The 21,217-nt window shown below is 34.6% G+C and overlaps 1 protein-coding gene and 1 non-coding gene across 2 annotated transcripts in view; both read left to right on the forward strand.

Annotated features, from left to right (window-relative positions):
• Ocrl (Oculocerebrorenal syndrome of Lowe) overlaps positions 1 to 19,492 on the forward strand; it is a 106,568-nt gene extending 87,076 nt beyond the window's left edge. The window contains exon 19 of the mRNA XM_069828466.1: positions 5,627 to 19,492. Within this exon, the coding sequence (XP_069684567.1) occupies positions 5,627 to 5,787 (161 nt within the window). The 3' untranslated portion in view covers positions 5,788 to 19,492. The remainder of the gene's footprint in view (positions 1 to 5,626) is intronic.
• Positions 10,616 to 10,692, forward strand: TRNAC-GCA (transfer RNA cysteine (anticodon GCA)). The gene has a single exon. It is a non-coding gene; the product is annotated as a tRNA-Cys (tRNA).
• Positions 19,493 to 21,217: the final 1,725 nt, after the last annotated feature.

Here is a 21,217-nt window from a genome sequence, read left to right on the forward strand (position 1 = left end):
TCTACCCTTGATTTTTTTTTTTTTTTTTTTTGCGAACCAAACTTTCCTTCTGCCTGTCCCTTTAACTTGTGGACGAATATCATTCTTACTCTGTATTTACAAGCGAATTTGTAATTTTGTAAAGTCTTTAGCACAAACAAAAAATACAGAAATGTCTGTTTATTTGCATTAAGATTAAGCAATCTGTAGTGTAAAAGAAAACTATGCAGGCTGTGCGTTCCCAAATTGTTTCTCTCAAAGAAATAATTGTTTATGCATAAATCCTGAATGGGTTATTATGGTGCAACAGTAGGCTATATTATCTGTAGAAAAGTGCAGATGTTCTTTTACAGTTGAACCATCTACATAGCGAAATAGACTTTCCATACTTTCATTCAGCTTCTTATAGTAGGATTATGTGCACATATTTAATATAGTTTTTGCTATTGTGTATCACACTTACTTGAATTTTATTATATTCCTCGTTTAAATCGTTTTCTGTAGCTTAGCTTAGCAAGTGTGGTAAAGGTAGTGGTTTGTTAAAAAAGCTTAAATTTAAATCTTAAAAGTCTCTGTTCTAAAATGAAAGTTTTATTATTTTTTTTCTTTGAAATTGTGTTTTGAAATTTAATGTCTGCCATGTTGGCCATATCATGTTTCATCATGTCGTGTTGGCTGTGTGAAGTGCATGACTTTGTTTTAAATAGAAGTATATGCTATTAAATATGTACAGAAGAAAATTTGAAAGACTGTGGAAATAGTAACTTTTATATTCTCTTAGATAGTTAAGTGACTCATTCCAATACCATTAAAAATTATAGTCGGATTGTCTTGAAATTCCTAACTAGACCACATGTTGTCGTAATAAACCACTAAACACTTCGACCTTACATTTACTGATGGAACTCTTCTCTTGTTGAAAATGAACTTCAAATGAGTTCTCTTTTGCATATGTTATATGAAATCTGAACGCAAGTTAAAATTATTCATTCCTTGTATGTCAGCATTTTTCTAGGAAACCTTCCTGGAAACATCTGGGTTAGTTGTGTATTGAAATATACATGTAGTAGGATTAAATAAATCGTTTGAACCAAATTTAGCTTAAAGATTAAAAGAACAAGTCTGTCAGAATTTACACTCTCTCTCATATTCGTCATTTAATTATCACCTTTTTTTACAGTTTTTATATTATTTTTTTATGTTTCTTGAAAACTGCGTAAAATCAGGAAATGCATTTTCATCTACAAAAAAATTATAGTCCTATTCTTTGAGCTCTGTATTCTTAACAAATGTTGGCGATCACATGTCACAATCTTCAACTGTCTGATATAGCTTCCTTGCATGTATACTTGTCCACTGCTATATGTTGCACAGCCAAGAAATTTGCCATCCTCTCTTCCCTTCAGTTTTACCTTTTATAATGAGTTGAGGCAGATATTTTTTATTTCGTAAGTTATGTCCTCTGTATGCTGTTTTCTTGAGGTTTATATTTAGGAATAATTGGTATTCTACACCCATTTGCCTGAGGATTTCTTCATTATAGTATATGTAGGCTATTTAGGGATTCTTAACATTCTCCTCTATACCAACATCTCAAATGCCTCAACTTGCCTAATGATGTTGACTTTTGAAGTTCTCATTCTATTCCATAGAGTAAAACTGACTAGATGTAACATTAGTCTGGTCTGATTTTCAATTATAGAGATAAATACTTGTTAGAGAAAATTGGTTGTGATTTAAGAAATCTGTTCTCGCATGTTCATTTTGGCATCCCAGATCAGATATTGGATCTATCACGTTATACGAGGGCTGGAAAGAAATAAGTGGCAACATTGTTTTATCCCCGCACAGGGAGTTTTGTTCGAGCTGCTGTTGGCAATACATGTAGAGGATGGGTGGAACTATACAACTCGGGTGGCGGTGCTAGTGTAGGTACTGGAGTGATAGGAGTGGCATGTGTTGAATGCAGGTTGTCAAATCACACTGCCTGAAACGGGATGTTTTCCAAGTTAGAACAATGTACCTGAATAAAGATCGAAGTGGCCCATGGAAAAAACGCCAGGGAATGTCACACTGGACTACGTGAAGCATGCAGGAATGAGGCATTTCCATATTGGACTGTGGCATGTTTGTTGCAGCTTTTCATACAGGACGTGATAGTGTGCATCAGAAACCAGGTGGAGGTCGACATGAGTCGAAAACCGAGTCATTGAATTGATTCAATCTTTGCTGCATGTGGGCAGGAGGTGGACTTCCAGGGAATTGGCTAACGAGGTAGGAACAACCCACACTACCGTGTTGAATGTGTTGCACAATGTCCTTGGTGGGTACCGCATCACCTTACAGACGTTCAAAATGGCACAGATATGCCCTCACCGGTGATCATTTGGCACATTACAGATGGAAAGATCGCGTGTTCCTGGACAGGATCATCGCATTTGACGAAACATGGGCATGCTCTCATGAGCCATAACTTAAGCGCCAATCAAATTAATGGCGCCACCCATCATCTCCCTGATCCAAGAAGCTGCGTCAGGAACCAGGGAATGTGAAGGGGAGGAACTGCATGCTGTATAATGACACCACATACGTCGTATGCCACTATCACCATCACCTTCACATTCCCTGATTCCTGATGCAGCTTCTTGGGTCGGGGAGATGATGGGTGGTGCCATTCATTTGATTGGCACTTAAGTTCTGGCTCACAAGAGCGCACCCAAGTTTCGTCAAATGCGATGATCCTGTCCTGAAACACGCGACCTTCCTGTCAGTAATGTGCCAAATGATCACCGACGAAGGCGTATCTGTGCCATTTTTGAACGTCTGTAAGGTGATGCGGTACCCACCGGGATGCAATTTTTCGGTAACCAAGGACATTGTGCAACACATTCAACACGGTAGTGTGGGTTGTTCCTACCTCGTTAACCAATTCCCTGGAAGTCCACCTCCTGTCCAATGCAGCAAAGATTGAATCAATTTAATGACTTGGTTTTCGACTCCATGTCGACCTCCACCTGGTTCCTGATGCACACTATCACGTCCTGTACGAAAAGCTGTAACCCAACATGCCATAGTCTGATACGGCAATGCCTCATTCCCGCACGCTTCACGTAGCCCAGTGTGACATTCCCTGGTGTTTTTTCCACAGGCCATTTCGATCTTTATCCAGGTACATTGTTCTAACTTGGAAAAAATCCCGTTTCGAGTGGCATGATTTGACAACCTGCATTCAACACATGCCACTCCTATCACTCCAGTACCTACACTAGCACCGCCACCCACGTTGTATAGCTCCACCCATCCTCTACACGTGTTGCCAACAGCAGCTTGAACAAAACTCTCTGCACGGGGTTAAAACAGTGTTGTCACTTAATTCTTTCCAGCTCTCGTTTATCCAGCAGCCTAAATACTATATATTAACTATGTAACTCTTCCTGTATTTTATTATTTTATTTTTACGTGTAGATCACAATATTGATTTTCACTGACAACCATGATTTTTATTTTGTCATTATTAAGTTTTAAGCTGAATTCGGCAATACAAATCCACACATGTTCTGAAAGTTATTCAGTATCTTGGACAGTGATGTCGGCCTATCTTGTATTATTTACATTTTCACCATTGAATTTATAACTTTTGTCGAATCTTCTACAGCTTTCAAAAAACAATATTTTCGGAATATATATTAAATAATAAAGGTAATAGCGTGTGGCCTTGTTTTAAGATACATTTTATGTCTGTTTTGGTAATCTAGTTGTTTCCAAGTTTTACTGGTTACATTTGATTATAATAATGAATTTCTTTTATCCTTATTTTTGTTATCCAGTCTGATTTGATATAGATATTGTTTGAGTTTATCAGATTGTACATGATCAAAGGGCTTTCCAAATCAATAAAATTGAGGTATGCTATTTCTCCCTATATTGATGCAAACATTCTTATAATTGGATGTTAGATAGAAAAAAAGATGTGCTTTCCGTGTATCAGTATCAAATCGAACACCCTTCTGAATATTTTCTATTTCATTGTTTTATATATATGACTGAAAATATGTTGCCTGCCTGTGGAATCAGATAAACATAACCCCTCAACTCAAGCATATGACTTTATTTTAATTTCACAATTACAATTAAAGTACCCACAAGGAAAAAGACGTTGTGGCAGACCAAGGATGACTTGGCCAAGATCTATAGACTTAGAATTAACGGTGGTCAATCTGTCATGGAACCAGGCAAAGGCAGTGGCAGTGGACTGTGTCTGATGACATTCTCTTGTGGAAGCTCTGTGTGTCCCAGAGACACGACAGGAATTAAGAATTACGAGAACAATGAAGTGATCACCTACCTTTGTTGCAGAAGATGTTGGAAATACTGTCCTTGTACTGCGACACATTTTTAACATCTTTTGAAAAAGTATGCATTCACAAACATTAGTTCATCTTTTGAAATGACTGGAATTTCTCTCCTTATATTCTCTTTTGCTTCTTCTGGTGTGTGGGTTATTCATATACACTTTATTTTTCAAGCTTCGTCATACATAAAAATCGCATATACCAAGATCTGGAAATTGTGCTGGTCAAATCCTTTATTAATTACACTATCTTCAAAAGTGTCCTCAGTTAAAAATAACGAGCCATGTACTATATTATGAACTGTAGCAGAGTCTTGTTGAAAAAATTGGATTAACATTGTGTCATATAATGTTCGAAGAATAGTGTATGTTATCGTGGTATCTCTATGCATTGCTAGTATTTTCATGAAATATAGTTCCTATTATTCTGTATTCATTTACAGCGCACCATACCCCAATTTTCTCGTCATGCAGTGGCATTTCATATAATAGATCGGGTTTTTCTACATTCTGGTATCTGTTAATCTGTATTACTACATGATCATGTAAATGGAACCATGCTTCGTCCTGAAGAAAATTAAATGTGGATCAATTTTATTATGCCATCACTAACATTATTTTAAAACGCCAACATGACTGTTTTATGACTAATTGGGATCAATTTCATCAAGAACCTTTGAAATAATTTGAATCCAAACTAAAAGATTCGTTCACAAAAATAATATACCACCAATCGTGTAAAAATTGTTTTCAATGTTGCAAACTGGATAAAGGCTTGCAAGCATGTGAAAACAGGGAACTAGGTGAAGACCTACAAACATTGGAAAGACATAGAAGACTTTTATTGGAAACTGAACAATTTAATTGCCACCATTTCAGATAGATTTGTGATATCCATCTCAAGCAATTATGATAATGACAATTTTCATAGTTTCCAGATGTAAAATTTGAGTTCTGGGTGTTTTAAAATGATGCGTACTTTCGTTTGAAATAACCTACCGGTATATCTTTGCTCCACCATGAAGAATGGTTAGGAAAAGACAAAAATTAAATATTTCTGCATACTCTCAGATGTTCGCTCCCCATTGTAATAAAATGAATGCCTATTATGCATAAAAGTGTTATGTAATTACCTGAATTTTCGTTTGTTTTTGTTTGCTCTTTGAGAATTCCACTTACTGTCTCACCTCTAAAATGTATCTTGAAAAAAAATGCAAGTTCCTCATATTTAACATGAAGCATGGCATTTCTTCTGCCTTGTCTTGGACATATTTTTGTTGCTTTTGTCTTTGACAGCGACCCTGTTTGGGACCATCTTCCTGCGGGATCCCCCCCGGAGTCGTGGTGACCTCACATCACGGGTCCGTACGAACCAGCAGGCGCTGGACAGGAAGAAGGCCAACTTCGTGTACCACTTCCTAGTCAACGACCAGAGTGACTTCATCCTTGGCCGCTAGTGACTGTTGAACATTCCAGTGCATCTCTCGTAACTCTCAGGCTTCACACCACAGTAGCTTATCGTACCGACAGTATTTAATGAACTCGTTGTTGTTAGTCTTAAGACATTGTCCATAATGTATAAACCCTTAATATATTGTTACCTTAGTCGTGATTGGAAAAGTTCATCTGCGAGACACTCGGGACATTTTAATGTTGTTTAATTTACAAAGTGCAGCAGAAGGAAGTGAACTGTCAGCATCACATTCTGGCTACATTTTTCTCAAGTTAAGAAAAATGGGCTTTCCATGCTGGAGACCTGAGTTCAAAACCCAGAGAGTCCAAGTGGAATTTGTGATAACGAAGATAATGTTTGGGAAGGTTTTCTTGGGGTATTCTTGTTTACCCTGTCACAATCATCCTTATCACCAGTGCAGTAGCAATAGAAAAATATTGCACAGTGCTATCATCTGCAATGGACCAATTCTGTGGATCCAAACAGATCGAGTAAACACAGGATCATTCCATAGTTCTGTTTTATATTTGTAATTAATTACTGTATTTATAATTAACGACTATAGAGTTACAACATTTTTGTTGTAAATATTAGAGCTATAGATAATATTGTCCACAAAATTTGACATTTTTATCTGTACCAAGGAGAAATCTAATTGTCGTGTATTGGCTAGATGGGCCCGTAAATTTACAGTTTAACGAAGGAAAAAGAAAAATAGAATTTCTGTGTTGTATATGTAATAGGGAACTATTAGTGCAATTTCTAACGTGAAATAGAATTTTCTGAAATGAACTGCATAGGAAGTTCTGTTTAATGTACATCTCAAGGTACCTTAATTATTTAACAATAACGTAACTTATACATGAACACTAGCCTATTTAATCTCTTTTTTCACTATTTAAGCAGAATTCTTTAATAAAAAAACAGATTAGCTTCTGTTGCGCAATAATATTTGGTGCTCTTAGTTTGCAAGTAGTCATACATCATACAAAAGGATTTTGTCAAAATCCAAGATATCCCTGACTGTTTCATAAATTCTCAAATTTAGTACAGTATTATTTAATTATGGATGTAGCAATGTTGATGCTATTTGTTTTTGTCGTATCGTGATGGTGTTTTCACGAAATGCTGTGAATTGGCACTAACCTCCGAGTATTCAGGAATGGTATCAACCAAAGAAGCAAAAAAAAAAAAAAAAACCGTTAATTGCAATTTCATAGACTGAGAAAGCTCCATCGTCATTCAATAACAAGTTATGGAGAATGTTATTTAAGTGTAATTGGCTCAGCCATACTTCAGTCACTTGATAATTTCTTATCAAAGGGTTCTGGGTTTTGATTTAGTGCAGTGAGATTTTTGGTGGATGAAATTGTCTTGGGACAAATTTTTTTCTAGTACATTGTTTTCCCCTGCCTTTCACTTATCATCACAACCATGTCATCTCATTATGTGTAATAAAAAAAGAAATGTTAAATGTACCACATTGCCAAGGACTGGATTCAAACCCAGCTCGTATGATGTCGAGATTGACTGGGCATTGAAACTATTTCATACTTCATATTGAAGGCTCCCAAGATGGCATTGTTTAAGGATGTCTGGGAATCATTTCTTGAGGTCGTATCTCGAGGCCTTTTTAATCTGATTTTCCTCTGTGCTGCAGGCAAATTGCGAGCTACTACATTAAAATAGTCCACGACAGCTTCCAAATCTTTTTCCATGATACTCACTGCGGTTTGGGAGTGTTGCTGAGTGCTCTGTGACCAGGTGGAACTGTTCCAAACCCCTGCAGGCCTACATATCACTGCTCAGTACATTTCACAAGCATGTTGGTTTTTCCCAGCATAGAAATTTCAGACTTGTGAGGCAGAATTCTAATAGTAACAAATACGAAGATAGAGTCCTTTTTTTATTCCTTCTCAAAGTTTGCATTACAATGTAACACGTTTACTAGCATCTAATCCATGAGCTAGAACAGTAGTTCTAATTGATTTGAGTGTCACAGTCTCCATGAGGCTCATATTTAGTTTTGGTGGACCCTCAAAATGTTTTGTATAGGCACTTAAGGCTGGTTCTGTTCATTAAACATATGCATAATGTAGTGAAATAAATATCTTTAATAAATTGACAGCAATATTAAATTTCAGTTTTAGCTTCTGAATATAATCTGAAAATACATAAATACAAATTTACTTTACATTATATCATATCTTTGCCTTGGAAAATGAAACCAATTTTTTTTAGACTTACCAGAAAGTTGTCAGTGGGATTTTTTTTTTTATGTCTTTGCTGTTAAAAATTAAATCAGTTTTTTAGACTTAACATAAGGTTATCAGTAGGATGGTTGATGTTGCTTGGCTCAATTGTAGATACTTTAAGTTGCAAATCTACCTCAACATTAAGTTTAGTTCTATATTTGTTCAAGAAGATCAGTGCAGAAAATGTATTCTCACACAATTATCTGATGAAAATGGCATTAAGTGTTACATTGCAATTTGGAAAACATCAGGATATATGGGTAGTGCATGCAACCAACGAGCATAGAATGCATAGAGTAGACACTAGCATCTTGATACCATTGGACGGAGTGAAGCTGCTCTGATGAACCTGACACCATCTTGTTGCTACCAAAACATTGCAAAATAGCTACTACGTTATAGGAGATCTTTTGATAATAGGAACCCCATATGTCCCTAATTTCCTGGAGAAGTCACAGTTTCTTTTTTGTGTCGTAACAGAATTGCTAAGCACGTATTTCTAGCAAAAATTGGAAACTGTCATTGATAAATCACATAAATACAACTTATTTAAATTGATAGGTCTTCAAAATGCAATATGATATTAAATAGTTTGGAAGGTTAAAAAAAACACTTTGACCTTATTTTATCACTAGTCCAATAAAAATGCTAACATACAATAATTACTTTCATAGGTTGAGCCATTTGTTTTGAGTTAATAATGCAACTGGTTCCTTGATGCAGATTATCATTCTTTTCCTTTTGCCAGTATTTCATATAGATATCCCAGTTTTGTGTAGAGAAAATAGAATCTCCTGAACCATATAAAAATTGATAGGATCTTCGTTTTAATTGTTTTGCTATAACATTTTTTTTTATTGTCAACTTCATTATGTACAAAATACAAAATGTTACCTTAGTTATTTCATTATTATTGATGTTTGCAAATGAAAATAACGTATGAAATAAAATCTTTCACAAATATTGAAATTAATTTCTACTGCTGGTTGCAATTCTTTCTATTAGTACCTATGTAAAATAAAATATATTATATGGAAATAACTAAAATCTAATGTAACACACCTACCTGTATCGGTAGGAGGACCATTTTGACGGAAGTATGTTATCATCTTCAGTTACTTCGTTTTGACTGTTATTTATTATTTAATAATATAATCGTTTACAGTTTAATAATAGTTCCACAGTACTGTATATGTAATGTAATACTCATAAAGTGAATATAACAAGGATGATGCTAATGACTTTTGAATGATTTATTTCTGTAAAACAGTATCATCTCGAGTTTTTGTAATATGATTACTTATTCTGGCACACCACACACGGGACTGAAGTCTGATTTAAGTTTCTTTATGTGTTTTATGGGTTAAATGAAGGGATAGCTAAGTGACATTAAGCCGAGTATGCCACAAGATTAGTGGGTTAGTTGAGGGGATTATTTAAATGATATGAGGCTGAGGAATTGTGTAGTGTGGGGAGATACCGTAGTTTCACCTTTATTCTTTATAACCATAGTTTCACCTTTATGTCAACCTGGTTGGCGAGTTGGTATAGCACTGGCTTTCTATGCCCAAGGTTGCGGGTTCGATCCCTGGCCAGGTCGATGGCATTTAAGTGTGCTTAAATGCGACAGGCTCATGTCAGTAAATTTACTGCCATGTAAAAGAACCCCTGCGGGACAAAATTCCAGCACATCCGGCGATGCTGATATAACCTCTGCAGTTGCGTCATTAAAAAAAATAACTTTTTTTTTTACCTTTATTCTTTATAACCGTAGTTTCACCTTTATTCTTTATATTTTTATTGTATTCGGTTGAAGAAAAGCCTCTGTACACCCAGTGCTGGCTTACTTCCAACTTGAGTTAAGTTAGGTTAGCTTCACTCGTAAATGCTTAAGTCTGCAAAGCTTAAGTTCGATTTTGTGGTATCGTGATTATAAAAAATGATTACAATAATATCAATACACTAATTCTTTCTCTTAATCAGACTAATACATGAACAATACGAATCTAACCAAGGCTAAATCATTGTAAATAAATACATTCCAGACAAGCATATTTAGTTGTGAAAAGTTATTGCAGTAATTTTCTTTCAAAATCTGTTTGTGCAGTCATACGCAGCACATGTAGGCATCTTGAAATTAGTTGATTTATGAATAAAAATACGATGTAACACAACAATCAACTATCCATATGCTAAGCTAATGTTTTGGTAGCATCATGATGGCGACTGTCTGCAAGCTCTGCTTCACTTCCAAGTTGTTTTTATCTACTCTATGTATTCTGTGCTCGTTGCATGCAACCAAGTTTGCAACAAGGACATTGCAGAAAACACAATTCTTAAGCTCGAATCAGAAGATAATTCTAATAATCCTTCGAGCAAACTATTATTTGTTACCAAGAAGAGATTTTCCATACAGTTGTTTTTTCCATTTCAGAAAAGGTAATATTCCATTAATTTTAATGTCAGTCTATGAAGATGTTTTTTATACATCCAAAGATATAAGAAGACATTACATATTCATTATATGAGGTCTCGCCACCCTCATTGAGAAGAGTTCAACCGGTGCCGTGGATCGTGTCCCGGCATAGCTCAGTTGGAAAGAGCGCTCAGCGCGCAGAGCTGAGAGGTCCCGGGTTCGATTCCCGGTGCCGGAACGAATTTTTCTCGAATTAAAGATGATAATATAAGAAGACAGTTCATTATCATGTGTTTGTAGGAAGTCACTGACAATGAGAAATGAATCGGAATTCTCAATTGATAATTCAGCAAGACCACAAGTTTAATTTCTTTATCATTGTCTTAGTCTTGTCGTGAACAGTGAACACAGTTAAAGTTGGACCCCAAAGATTAAAATTTAAAAAACTAAAAGTATTGGAAGCCAAGAGAAGTGCCGCAAGTGAACTCATTCCTGTTAAAACTCTGTATCTCAAAAATCTGAGATAAATAAAAAATATTTCAGCGAGCTAATAAAAATCAGAGAATATGATAAAATTAAGCTTAGTTAAAATATGGTTTGAAAACACACCTTAGTTTCACAGACCAATTTCAGATCACTTGCGGATGAAAAAATTAATAATATATGGAAAACAATGAAAATACTAGGCGTCATTGCTTCTGTATGCTATCTTGTGTGGAGAAATTTGTCTTGCTTTCTTTCAAGGAAGGGAATGTTAAATTATATGAAACTCTTGTTTTGCTGGATGTCTTACATGTAAAGGCATTGTTTATTCGCATTAATTTTTTTCAATTTCACAGAAAGAAAATAACTTTTCAAGTTTTTTCGCGAAATATTATCTGTGCTATCACTTTAATTTCGCTTAATTTTTATTGGAATATTCTATAAAGAGCTCTGTGAAAATTATGTAAATAAAAAATTAATATATTACTTTCAATTTTATTAATTTATTATTCATATTATCTAGTGGTAATTGACAAATTACTTAATTCCTACTTCAACACTTTTGCACATCGGTGCATGAATGGGTGGAAACTAATGCTAGAAATACAAAAGCTGAAATTTTTGGAAAACCCTAAATGAGTAAAATGACCCCCTTCTTTGTAATGTCTCACGTTGCAACTTTCTTCTTACTGAAAGTAAGAACACTAATAAAACTATAAAAGCCAATTTATTCTGCACCAACCAATGATCTATAAAATGAAATGTGTGATCTCTGATTGATATAATTTAAACACAAAGCAGCAAATGAAAAAAAAAACAAACAAACAAACAAACAAACAAAAATGATAGTCTCGTCTTGGTTATGTTATGTTTATTTTTTTGTCAAGCTGTAAAATATTTCTTTTTTCACTTCACACACATAAGCTTTGAACAAAGTTCGAAACTTATTTTCTATTAATAACTTATCGCTAGAATTTCGCACTTTTTGCAAATAGAATAATTTTCACTATAAATTTAATTTTTCGCTCTGTTTCGCGAAAATAATGTCGATATTTTACTAATCACAATCATATGATTTGTAAAGATATCTTCAAATTGTTTAAATATATTTTTTGTTGCATTTATTGTTATGCGAAAAAATAGTGCCTCTACTGACAGGTATTGTCTCATATTTTGAGGAAGGATAGAAATTTGGAGTGTCTGAAAATAATCGGTAATGGATGGAGTAGAATAGAACTAGACGTGGGATAAATCAGTCCATATCACTTTATTCCCAGTGGATCAATTGGGTTTGCTTTTAATCAGGACTTTAATATACTAAAAACTTAAATGGAATACAGCTTACTGAAAAAAAAAAATCAGAAATGCATAATGAAATATATTCTGTTGGAGAGACCGTAACTAAGATAGGAAGTTTAGATTGATTGGAGGGACATAGGGATGCAGGGCTATGAATTGGATCAACTGCTGACAATGGAATCCACTGGGAAGCTCAGGTGATGACAGAAGTTACCCTAATAAACAGAACTTATTAAATCAGAAGTCCAAATTCAAACCCACTGGGTGAGTGGACTGTTGGACTTCGTTGTTCAATGAATTCTGTGTGATAAAGCAATTTATTATTATTATTATTATTATTATTATTATTATTATTATTACTATTATCATTATTATTATCATTATTGTGTGCTTTCTCTTTCTGTTCTCAACAAACAGAATCACTGTCATTTTTGCAGCTCTTAGATGTGGTGTTAGTTGCAAGTTGTTGAACTGCCATGAAGAAACATTCCATGTTATGAGAAGTTGTGGAGGGCGAGGAATTACTTTGTGCAATTTTGTTTTTGCTGAATATTCAGTTACTCGAGCTCTTGTTAAAATTACAAGTGAATATTTTCAAAATGAACGATACCTGTCTAAAAAAAATCTGACATTTGAGGTTATACTGGGTCTATGAAATTAAGTTTTGTTTCATCATATGTGAAGTGTACTGAAAGTGTTGTGAAACTCCAGGATTAAAATTTTTAACAAATAGTCATATTACTAGATGAAGTTATTTTACTAGAACTGTGAGATGTATTTGATGCTTGTCAAATCTACAGGGCCAGTTTTGACAACTGGCAAATCATTAGAAGGGCACTGAGAAGTATGTGTGCACAGTGAAATGTCAGTAGAACAAGATTCCACTATAATTAATTTTTTTCCCTTTTATTCATATTTATATATTTATTGCCAATTGTATAACAAAGTTTCAAAGTAAAATATTATTATTATTATTATTATTATTATTACAAAATGTGAATATAGTCGTTTTAATAGAGAAATGCATTTATTCTCTAATATTGCATTGCAGGCATCAAGAGAATCTAGAAAATATCTGTGTAGCTCCCCCCCCCCCCCCTACTGCCCCTAGTGGTCCAAGCTTGCCATTGAATCCGAGGTTTGTGCGTTCATACTTCTTCAAGAGCTATGGATTCTTAAGTTGATATACAAATCCTTAGCATGGTTTCCTTCAGAAGGAAAGTAACGCTGGAGATCCTGTGTCTTTGATTTATGTTGTTCAGAAGAACCCTGTCCCTGAATGAGTGGACTCCCACGTAAAACTTATCAGTCATATCTTATCCACATCAAAATTTAAGATGTAGCATAACGGGCCCATTTAGCAGCCTAATTGCATGTGAACTTGTCATACCTTCTACCTAGAGTTCATGCAATATTATACCTGCTACCCCGTCGCTGTCTCCTTTATAAAATATACAGAAAAAGTAATGGTGTTATAAAAGCTGATCTCGAGATTTTGAGTGGCGAGGGAGGGTGGAGATTGGCTGCAAGTATGTCTTTCTTTATGAAGCCATTTCTCCAAAAACTATTGGATGAGTTTTGATTGTTTCTTTAAATGTAATACATGGAACGAAATCTACTATTTCACTCGAAATAGCTTCAACATTTATTTCTTTATTTTTGCTTATTAGGACTTGTTGTTTAGTCAACTGTCCGAAGACAGATCTGAACCTCACAAGTGATACCAAGAAGCACCACTTATAAGGCAATTAGTCCAGGAGATAATGGGGTAGAGTGGCACATTCCATTTTCCTTATTAGGAGTATGTCTGAAAGATTAAAAGTATGAGTTTGGAACAGGAATTTTTAAAAGCTCAGATATGTTGTATAATTATGTACAAAGCAACTTGTATATAAAGTTTTTTGGCTTATTTCACTAACCAGGTAGCAGTTTGAGACGATTGAGAACATACAGTGCCAATTATTTCTTTAGTTGTTTTTTGAATGTACTATAATATGGATTTGGTTGTAGACATGGTCGATGTTGTAACACCTCTTCGTCTGGGTGAATAGTTTATTGGTACTTCCTTACCACGAAGAGCCACTTCTCTCGAAGGCAATGCTTCCAGGTGCCAATTGCAGAACAGCATGTTATTAATGAATAAACATAAGCTACCTGTGATTGCGTCTTAGCTTATCTTTGTCTTTGTCGAAACAAAGGCGAGCTTAGGTTCTATATGTATGTGTTCATATTAATAGTTTTTGTCTTAAAATGGCATACAAATACAATATATAATATAATATTGAACAGTGAATGTTTATATACAATAATTATGTGTTACCAAATTCGACTCCTGAAGTCTGAAGACACGACTTCATGACAGTGTAGAACTCCAGGATGTGAGGTAACTGAGACTCTTGGTCATGTGCTAGGATTATGTCCTAAAGGAGATTTATTGCGCAATGTATGTCGTCATAGTGTTCGCTCTTATATTGCCTCACATTTAAGGAAAAATTTAAAAATCTTGAAGTATATGAAGAAGTACATTGTATATCTGAGCATGGCAGTAACATACAAGCAGATATAGTTGCTCTTAATAGACAAAAGAAGAAGGCGGTAATATTGGACCCACTGTATGGTTCGAAAAGGATGTATCTCAAGCATTAGCGGTTGATCAAGAACACAAGTCATTTACCGCCCATGTGTTCCTCACTTGAGTGAGAGATATAATGCAATTGATCACACATGGGAGGTGAGGGGTTTGCTTTTTGGTGCCCGTGGATCGGCGTATAAATATACTATTGACATTTTAAAACAATATGATATGACATCCCAAGATATTAAAAATATTTGTTTAAATATCTTAAAGAAATCCATAGGCATTTTACATAATCATTTATATAATGTTTAATTTTTTAAAGTTTCTAAATTGCATATTGTACAGTGATTGCTACCTACTGTATTGATTTCTCTCTCTATTCCATATATGCATTTCTTTAATTGTTTTCCGGACCTATATGGTCACCTGTTATGACAGGCGGATATAATATTACTTTTTCAAGAAGGATTCCCTGATCTTAATGTTCCAAGTCTTCCAATAATCCATGCCTTTTTAAATAAATTCCAGGTAACAGGAAATGTTATAGATAAGAAATGCAGAAGAAGGCATACACTTCTCATCAAGGAAAGTTGGATGACATTGGACATCACTTGGAAGATCCGTCTAAAATTGCGTTGTTGTTTTTCACAAGAAATAATCGTACAGTTCTGTGTGCAATACTAAAAAGCTATTGAAGTTACAGCCTTATAAATTTGCAGTGATGAACTACGATCCAGTGATCCTGTAATCAGGCGTAGATTTTGCGAGTGACTTTTAAATTCCGTGCATGACTGTGAAATTGACTCTAACCTGTTTCTATTTTTGGGTGAGGCTTGGTTTCATCTTTATTAGTATGTAAATACCGTAGACAGTATTATGTTCGAATGACTTGCTGCCAGGAAATCAAAAGAACTATAGCAATTACAAAGGAAGCTTTTAATAGAAAAAGGAGCATCTTCTGCGGACCTCTGGAAAAAGAAATAAGGAAGATATTAGTGAAGTACTTTGTGTGGAATATGACATTTTGTGGGACAACGACGAAGTGAAGAGAAATTACTAGGAGCATTTGAAATATGGATATGGAAAAGAATGGAGCATTTGAAATATGGATGTGGAGAAGAATGAAGCATGTGAACTGGACAGAAAAAATAAGAAATGAAGCTTTACTATAAAGAGTGGGTGAAAAAAATAATAATGCTGAAACTGACCAGGAAGAGAAAAGGAAATTCTGGGTCTCTGGCCAAGAAGAAACTGCTTACTGAAGAATTCACTGGAAGGAAAAAAGTTCAGAGCATAAGAAGATATCAGATGATATAAAAAACATTAAGATCATATGCGGAGACATCAGATGATAAACAACATTAAGATATATGGATCGTATGTGGAGACTAAGAGGAAGATGGAAAATAGGGAAGATTGGAGAACACTAGGTTTGCAGTGAAAGATCTACCCTTGGGCGGAAAACTATGATGAAAAATGTTTGCAACAAGAAAGCAGACGGTTTCAACATTTCCTTGCTTAATTTAGGCCAGTATATGTTGTTTCAATTACTTATAATTAATAATATCTTTCATTAACAGCTAGAGGATGTTGAAGTACTGATAACATGTACTCTCCATAACTGACACATGTGAGTATTGCCTTTGAGAGTCAAGTTGTCTCTTTGTGGTAAGGGAATCTATTAATCTCTATACTGTAATGTGCAGTTGTACATAGCACTTTTGTAATTGGCTTCACCAAAGTAATTAAGATATCATCTTGACAAATGTGAAATGCTTATTCATTGCTAAAGAACTTATTTCATTTCGTCGGGATTTGAATATCTGACATTTGTTAAATCGATGATAAAATTTCAAGATGGTATTTAATAGCATTAGCTAAAATAACAATAATTGTCAACTCATTGATTAATTATTATGAATATGAGTACAAAACATCACACTCAATCTTACACTAGTATTCTTACAAATATGTACTTAAAGACCATCTTTCAGATAACAGCTCTTTCCACTTCTATGTCCATATTTTCATCATGGTGTTGTTGGCACAAAGAAAGTTTGTTGTTCCAAATGCCGCTCACACACAGTGTCAATTATATAATTTCTCTACTTAATACTCTGTCACATTCTTATGTTGAGTGTTTTATTGTGTTTCATTCAAATTAAATGTGTATTAATGGTTTACAATAATTAATTAGGCTATATCTTGTGTTACACTATATATTATACACTAGCCGGTTTACCATTCAAATAGAGGGACATGCACTAGCATTCTCGACATTTTTGACGCCAGTTATAAATGAAAGAATAGGAAAATGAGACTTAGAATTAGAACACTGAATAATGCACGAAGTTCACAGTTTTGTATCACTAAACAACCTAACAAAATACCATAATACAGATTAATTTTAAGAAAGTCGAGGAATTAACAGCTGTAGTGTGCAGTTTACATGTTACAACTCTTAAGAAAAGACGTTTATAGGAAATCCCACACTTCAGCCAGAAATTATCATCTCCAAAAATAATCATAGAAAAAGAAACATACCTGTATCATATTATTTTGATAATGTTTTGCACCATACAGTACATGAAACATTTGATAAGTGTATATTCCCAACACTGTAGGTGAAGTTATACATTATTTAAAAAGAGTACTCCAAGTAGTTATTTTCTGACAAAAAAAATAAGAATATAAACAATACACCATTACTGTAGTTATTTTCTTCCTTGTATGTAACTAAAATGTAAGAATGAAAGAGTTTGAAAAGTTTTTCAACTAAGCTCGGATGATTTTGTAATCAACGTACAGTACATTAATATTGTACTAATTCAGATGAATGATTTGGTCTTGAAGTGCGTATTCGTATGAATTTAACTATAATCATTAATCTGTGTATTCATTTGAAGGAGTCCTAGAAATTATGGCAAAGAGTTGTTACTGCTGTCCACGATTAAAAAGATATTTATATAAATTCAGGTTGGAAATAATACAAATTCACTTCTCAGTATCGTTTTAGTTTGTAATTTCACTTAAAATTGTTGGTTTTGACATGCTATTATTTTACTATTGCCAAGAAAGGCAAAATATCTTGAAGTTGCATAATTATTTATCAGCTTTAAGATGAGATATTACCTATTACAGATTTTGTGCCATTATAACTGGTCACTCTGTAAATTTGAGTAGGCAGCATTACAGTCTTGTCAATTTGATAACCCCATTCACGCCATATCCTATGGCTTAAGGTAAATAAGCTGTCATTTTTTTTTCCATCATCACAATGTTGCATGCAATCACTTCACTTTGTCCTGAGTTTTGTTGTGCTGGCACCTCACTGTGCATTCCCTAACCTTGCCTCTCGTACAAAGTATGATAAGTAGATAATATCTGTCAATGTAAATACTTTTAATGTATTATATATTTTACAGCTTTATCTGAAATCACCCATTGCAAGCAAGATGAGTGTAGTGTGCGTGTTTGTGTGCGTTTGTGTGCGTGTTAGTTCCTTCTGTTATATATTCTTGTGGAACTTGAGATGATTTTCCACAAATATCCAAAGATATGAATTGAATTATTTTATTCAGACAGCTGCAACTAAATCGTCCATGGTTGGTATGGTTGAAATTAATTTTAAAATTTGTTGAAACTGTTTGTATGTTGGGCAATATCATCTTCAGCAGTAGACGTCTAGTTTCTAAAGTTTTGAACACATTTAATTTTCACCATACTGCTGTATGGAGTGCATATTAATAATAAGATAATCTATTTGCAAATTTGAACTGAAATACACGTTTTAAGATCCCCTAAATTTGTTTTGACTATTTTTTCAATGAAGTCTATGAGGATGGAATGTTGTTGGTGGCAATATCTGAAACAGCCAGAATTATTCAGACTCATTGACTTAATGAACGTCTGTATTTGTTTAGTTTTGCTTACCATTATACTCGTGACACGTTACAACATTAAAAATTCCTGGAATTGGAAAGATCTGACTTGTCACTTTTGCCTGCTGTCAGATGTAAGAAAGTCATTACTGCGGTCTCCAGATGAAGAGACACTGACTTTTAGCCTTTCAGTGTTCCCACATTTTCTTAAGTTTTCTGATCCTAGGCACGGATTATTGAGTTTGATTCATCTTAGTGATGAAGTCTTTTGAGAAAATTCTGTTTTAGTCAATTCAAAATTTTGCAAAAAAGTATGCTGTATAATTGTTCTCTACAATCAAGCACCCTAAATATGCAGTGGTTATTTCTTACATTCTTTTTTATGTTTATTTCTGTTTGATTTCTTTTAAAATTGTTGCAACACTTGAACGACATGGTTTAAACATACAGGATCTTTCATTATTCCATTAGAAACGCAATTGGATTCTACAGGCCTCTGCATATTATAGTGTGGTAATTCGAGTCCAGTAGAATTTCTACCAGAAAACTCTGTATTTTTAAACCCTCTGCACCCAATAAATCAACATAGCAACCAAAATTGGATGTTTTTTACACTATGAGGAAAGGACAGCTATGGTTGTGACGTTTCGTCTTGTTCTGCATGTTTATTGCAGCACTTCGTCGTGATTCTGTATTTTTCTTTTAAGGAAGGAATACATTTGTTGTTAGTGTGAAAGAATTTCTCTTCATACAGTAACAAAAATGCAGGTGGGTAAAATGTGACAGAGTTTTTTTTTCAATTGGTTATTTAACAACACTGTATCAACTGCTAGGTCTCCATATGGAGATAGCGAAACTGAGGGCAAACTCTACGTAGTATTTGTGGATTATTCCAAGGCCTTCGATCATGTGAATAGATGCATCCTATTACGCAAATTGGAAAAATTAATAGGCACCACTACACTATATAGATTGATAGTCAACATAATGGCACAGAACCTGATACAGGTTGACAACAATCTATGAAAATCAAGATGGATAAGCCAGACAATAGGAATATTACAAGGAGACCCCATAAGCTCACTATTATTCAATGTAATAACCCACGACATAGTCAAGGCAGTGCAAGAAAGAGCAGAAGATGTAAATGTCTACATTTATGCAGACGACATGGCACTCGCCTCACATGACAAAGTGCAGCAAATAGCAGTAAACAATCTTCACAGATGGGCCATACTCAACGAACTCACTATCAACATGGGGAAAACAGAACTTGTAATCTTTCGGAAAGGAGGAAGAATAGGAAAAGACGACATAATAACACTCAATGGGGAAAAGCTACGACTGTCAAACTCATTCAGATACCTTGGAATTACACTTAAGACTACCAGGAAAACCCTCTCACATAGCAGAAAGAACGGCAGCAGCAATAAGATCTATGCACGACATAAAACAGATTCGCCTAATGTCACTTGACACAGCATGAAACTGTTTAAGGCCAAAGTACTCTTCGTAATAACATATGAGCTATAACTGATAGCGGAATACCTAACAAAGAAGCAGTGGCCAGACATAGAGAACATCAAAGCGAGGTACCTGAAAAGAGTACTTAGGTTCTCAAAATACACCACTTCAAGACTAGTACACGTCATGGCAAAGGGAACCTTTCTAGTCGAGGAAATCAGGCTACAACTAGCAATACAGATGACATCCCAACTGAAGGCAGCCATCGACGAGAGTCGCAGAATGATTCTTGCGGGGTTAGTGAAAATTTCACATTGGCAAATGTTTCTTCACAGTCACAGTGTGATGATGATGTCATGAACATTCTTTCCAGAACTAGTTTAATAATAATAATAATAATAATAATAATAATAATAATAATACATAACATTTAAAATACCGATAATGTAAATTGTAAATAATTTTAATAATGAATCCCCCTCCCCCTTGATAAAATTCTGTGTATGCCTGGGTACATGTTAGGTTTAATGTTTTTGTATGTTCAAGCTGTAGCACACTTGATATTTTTGTCACCAGCTATCCCTGAAAGCATCGTAAAATAAATAAATTAAAAAATATAGTGTTCACATATATACTGTTTTTTTTATTTCACTTCCACGAACCTCGCAACTACTGTATACATCCAGCTAACATTTACGTTTATGTAATGTTGTAAGCCCCTGTGACTTTTTGTATTAGGTTCATATTACAAAAAAGAATGTAACTTTATTGTTACGACAATAATAATCACTTTCTACAATTCTACTCCCGTCAACAATGGGATTTCCACTCCACACAGTAACACAGTATTCGTTATTACACTCCACAGACGACAATGACAATTTACTTGGAATATTGAGAACAATGAACTGTTAATCGTAACTAATGTTCACAGAGCACTATTTACAAATCAGAACTGTCAGTTCTCAGTTCGTTTACCTTGGCTAATTCTTGTAGCTCAGTCACTCGAGTTCACAGTATCTCGAACCCCAGACCTTCAGAGACAGTCCACTGAACTT

The sequence above is a fragment of the Periplaneta americana genome, chromosome 6 (assembly GCF_040183065.1).
Source record: "Periplaneta americana isolate PAMFEO1 chromosome 6, P.americana_PAMFEO1_priV1, whole genome shotgun sequence".
Lineage (NCBI taxonomy): Eukaryota > Metazoa > Arthropoda > Insecta > Blattodea > Blattidae > Periplaneta > Periplaneta americana.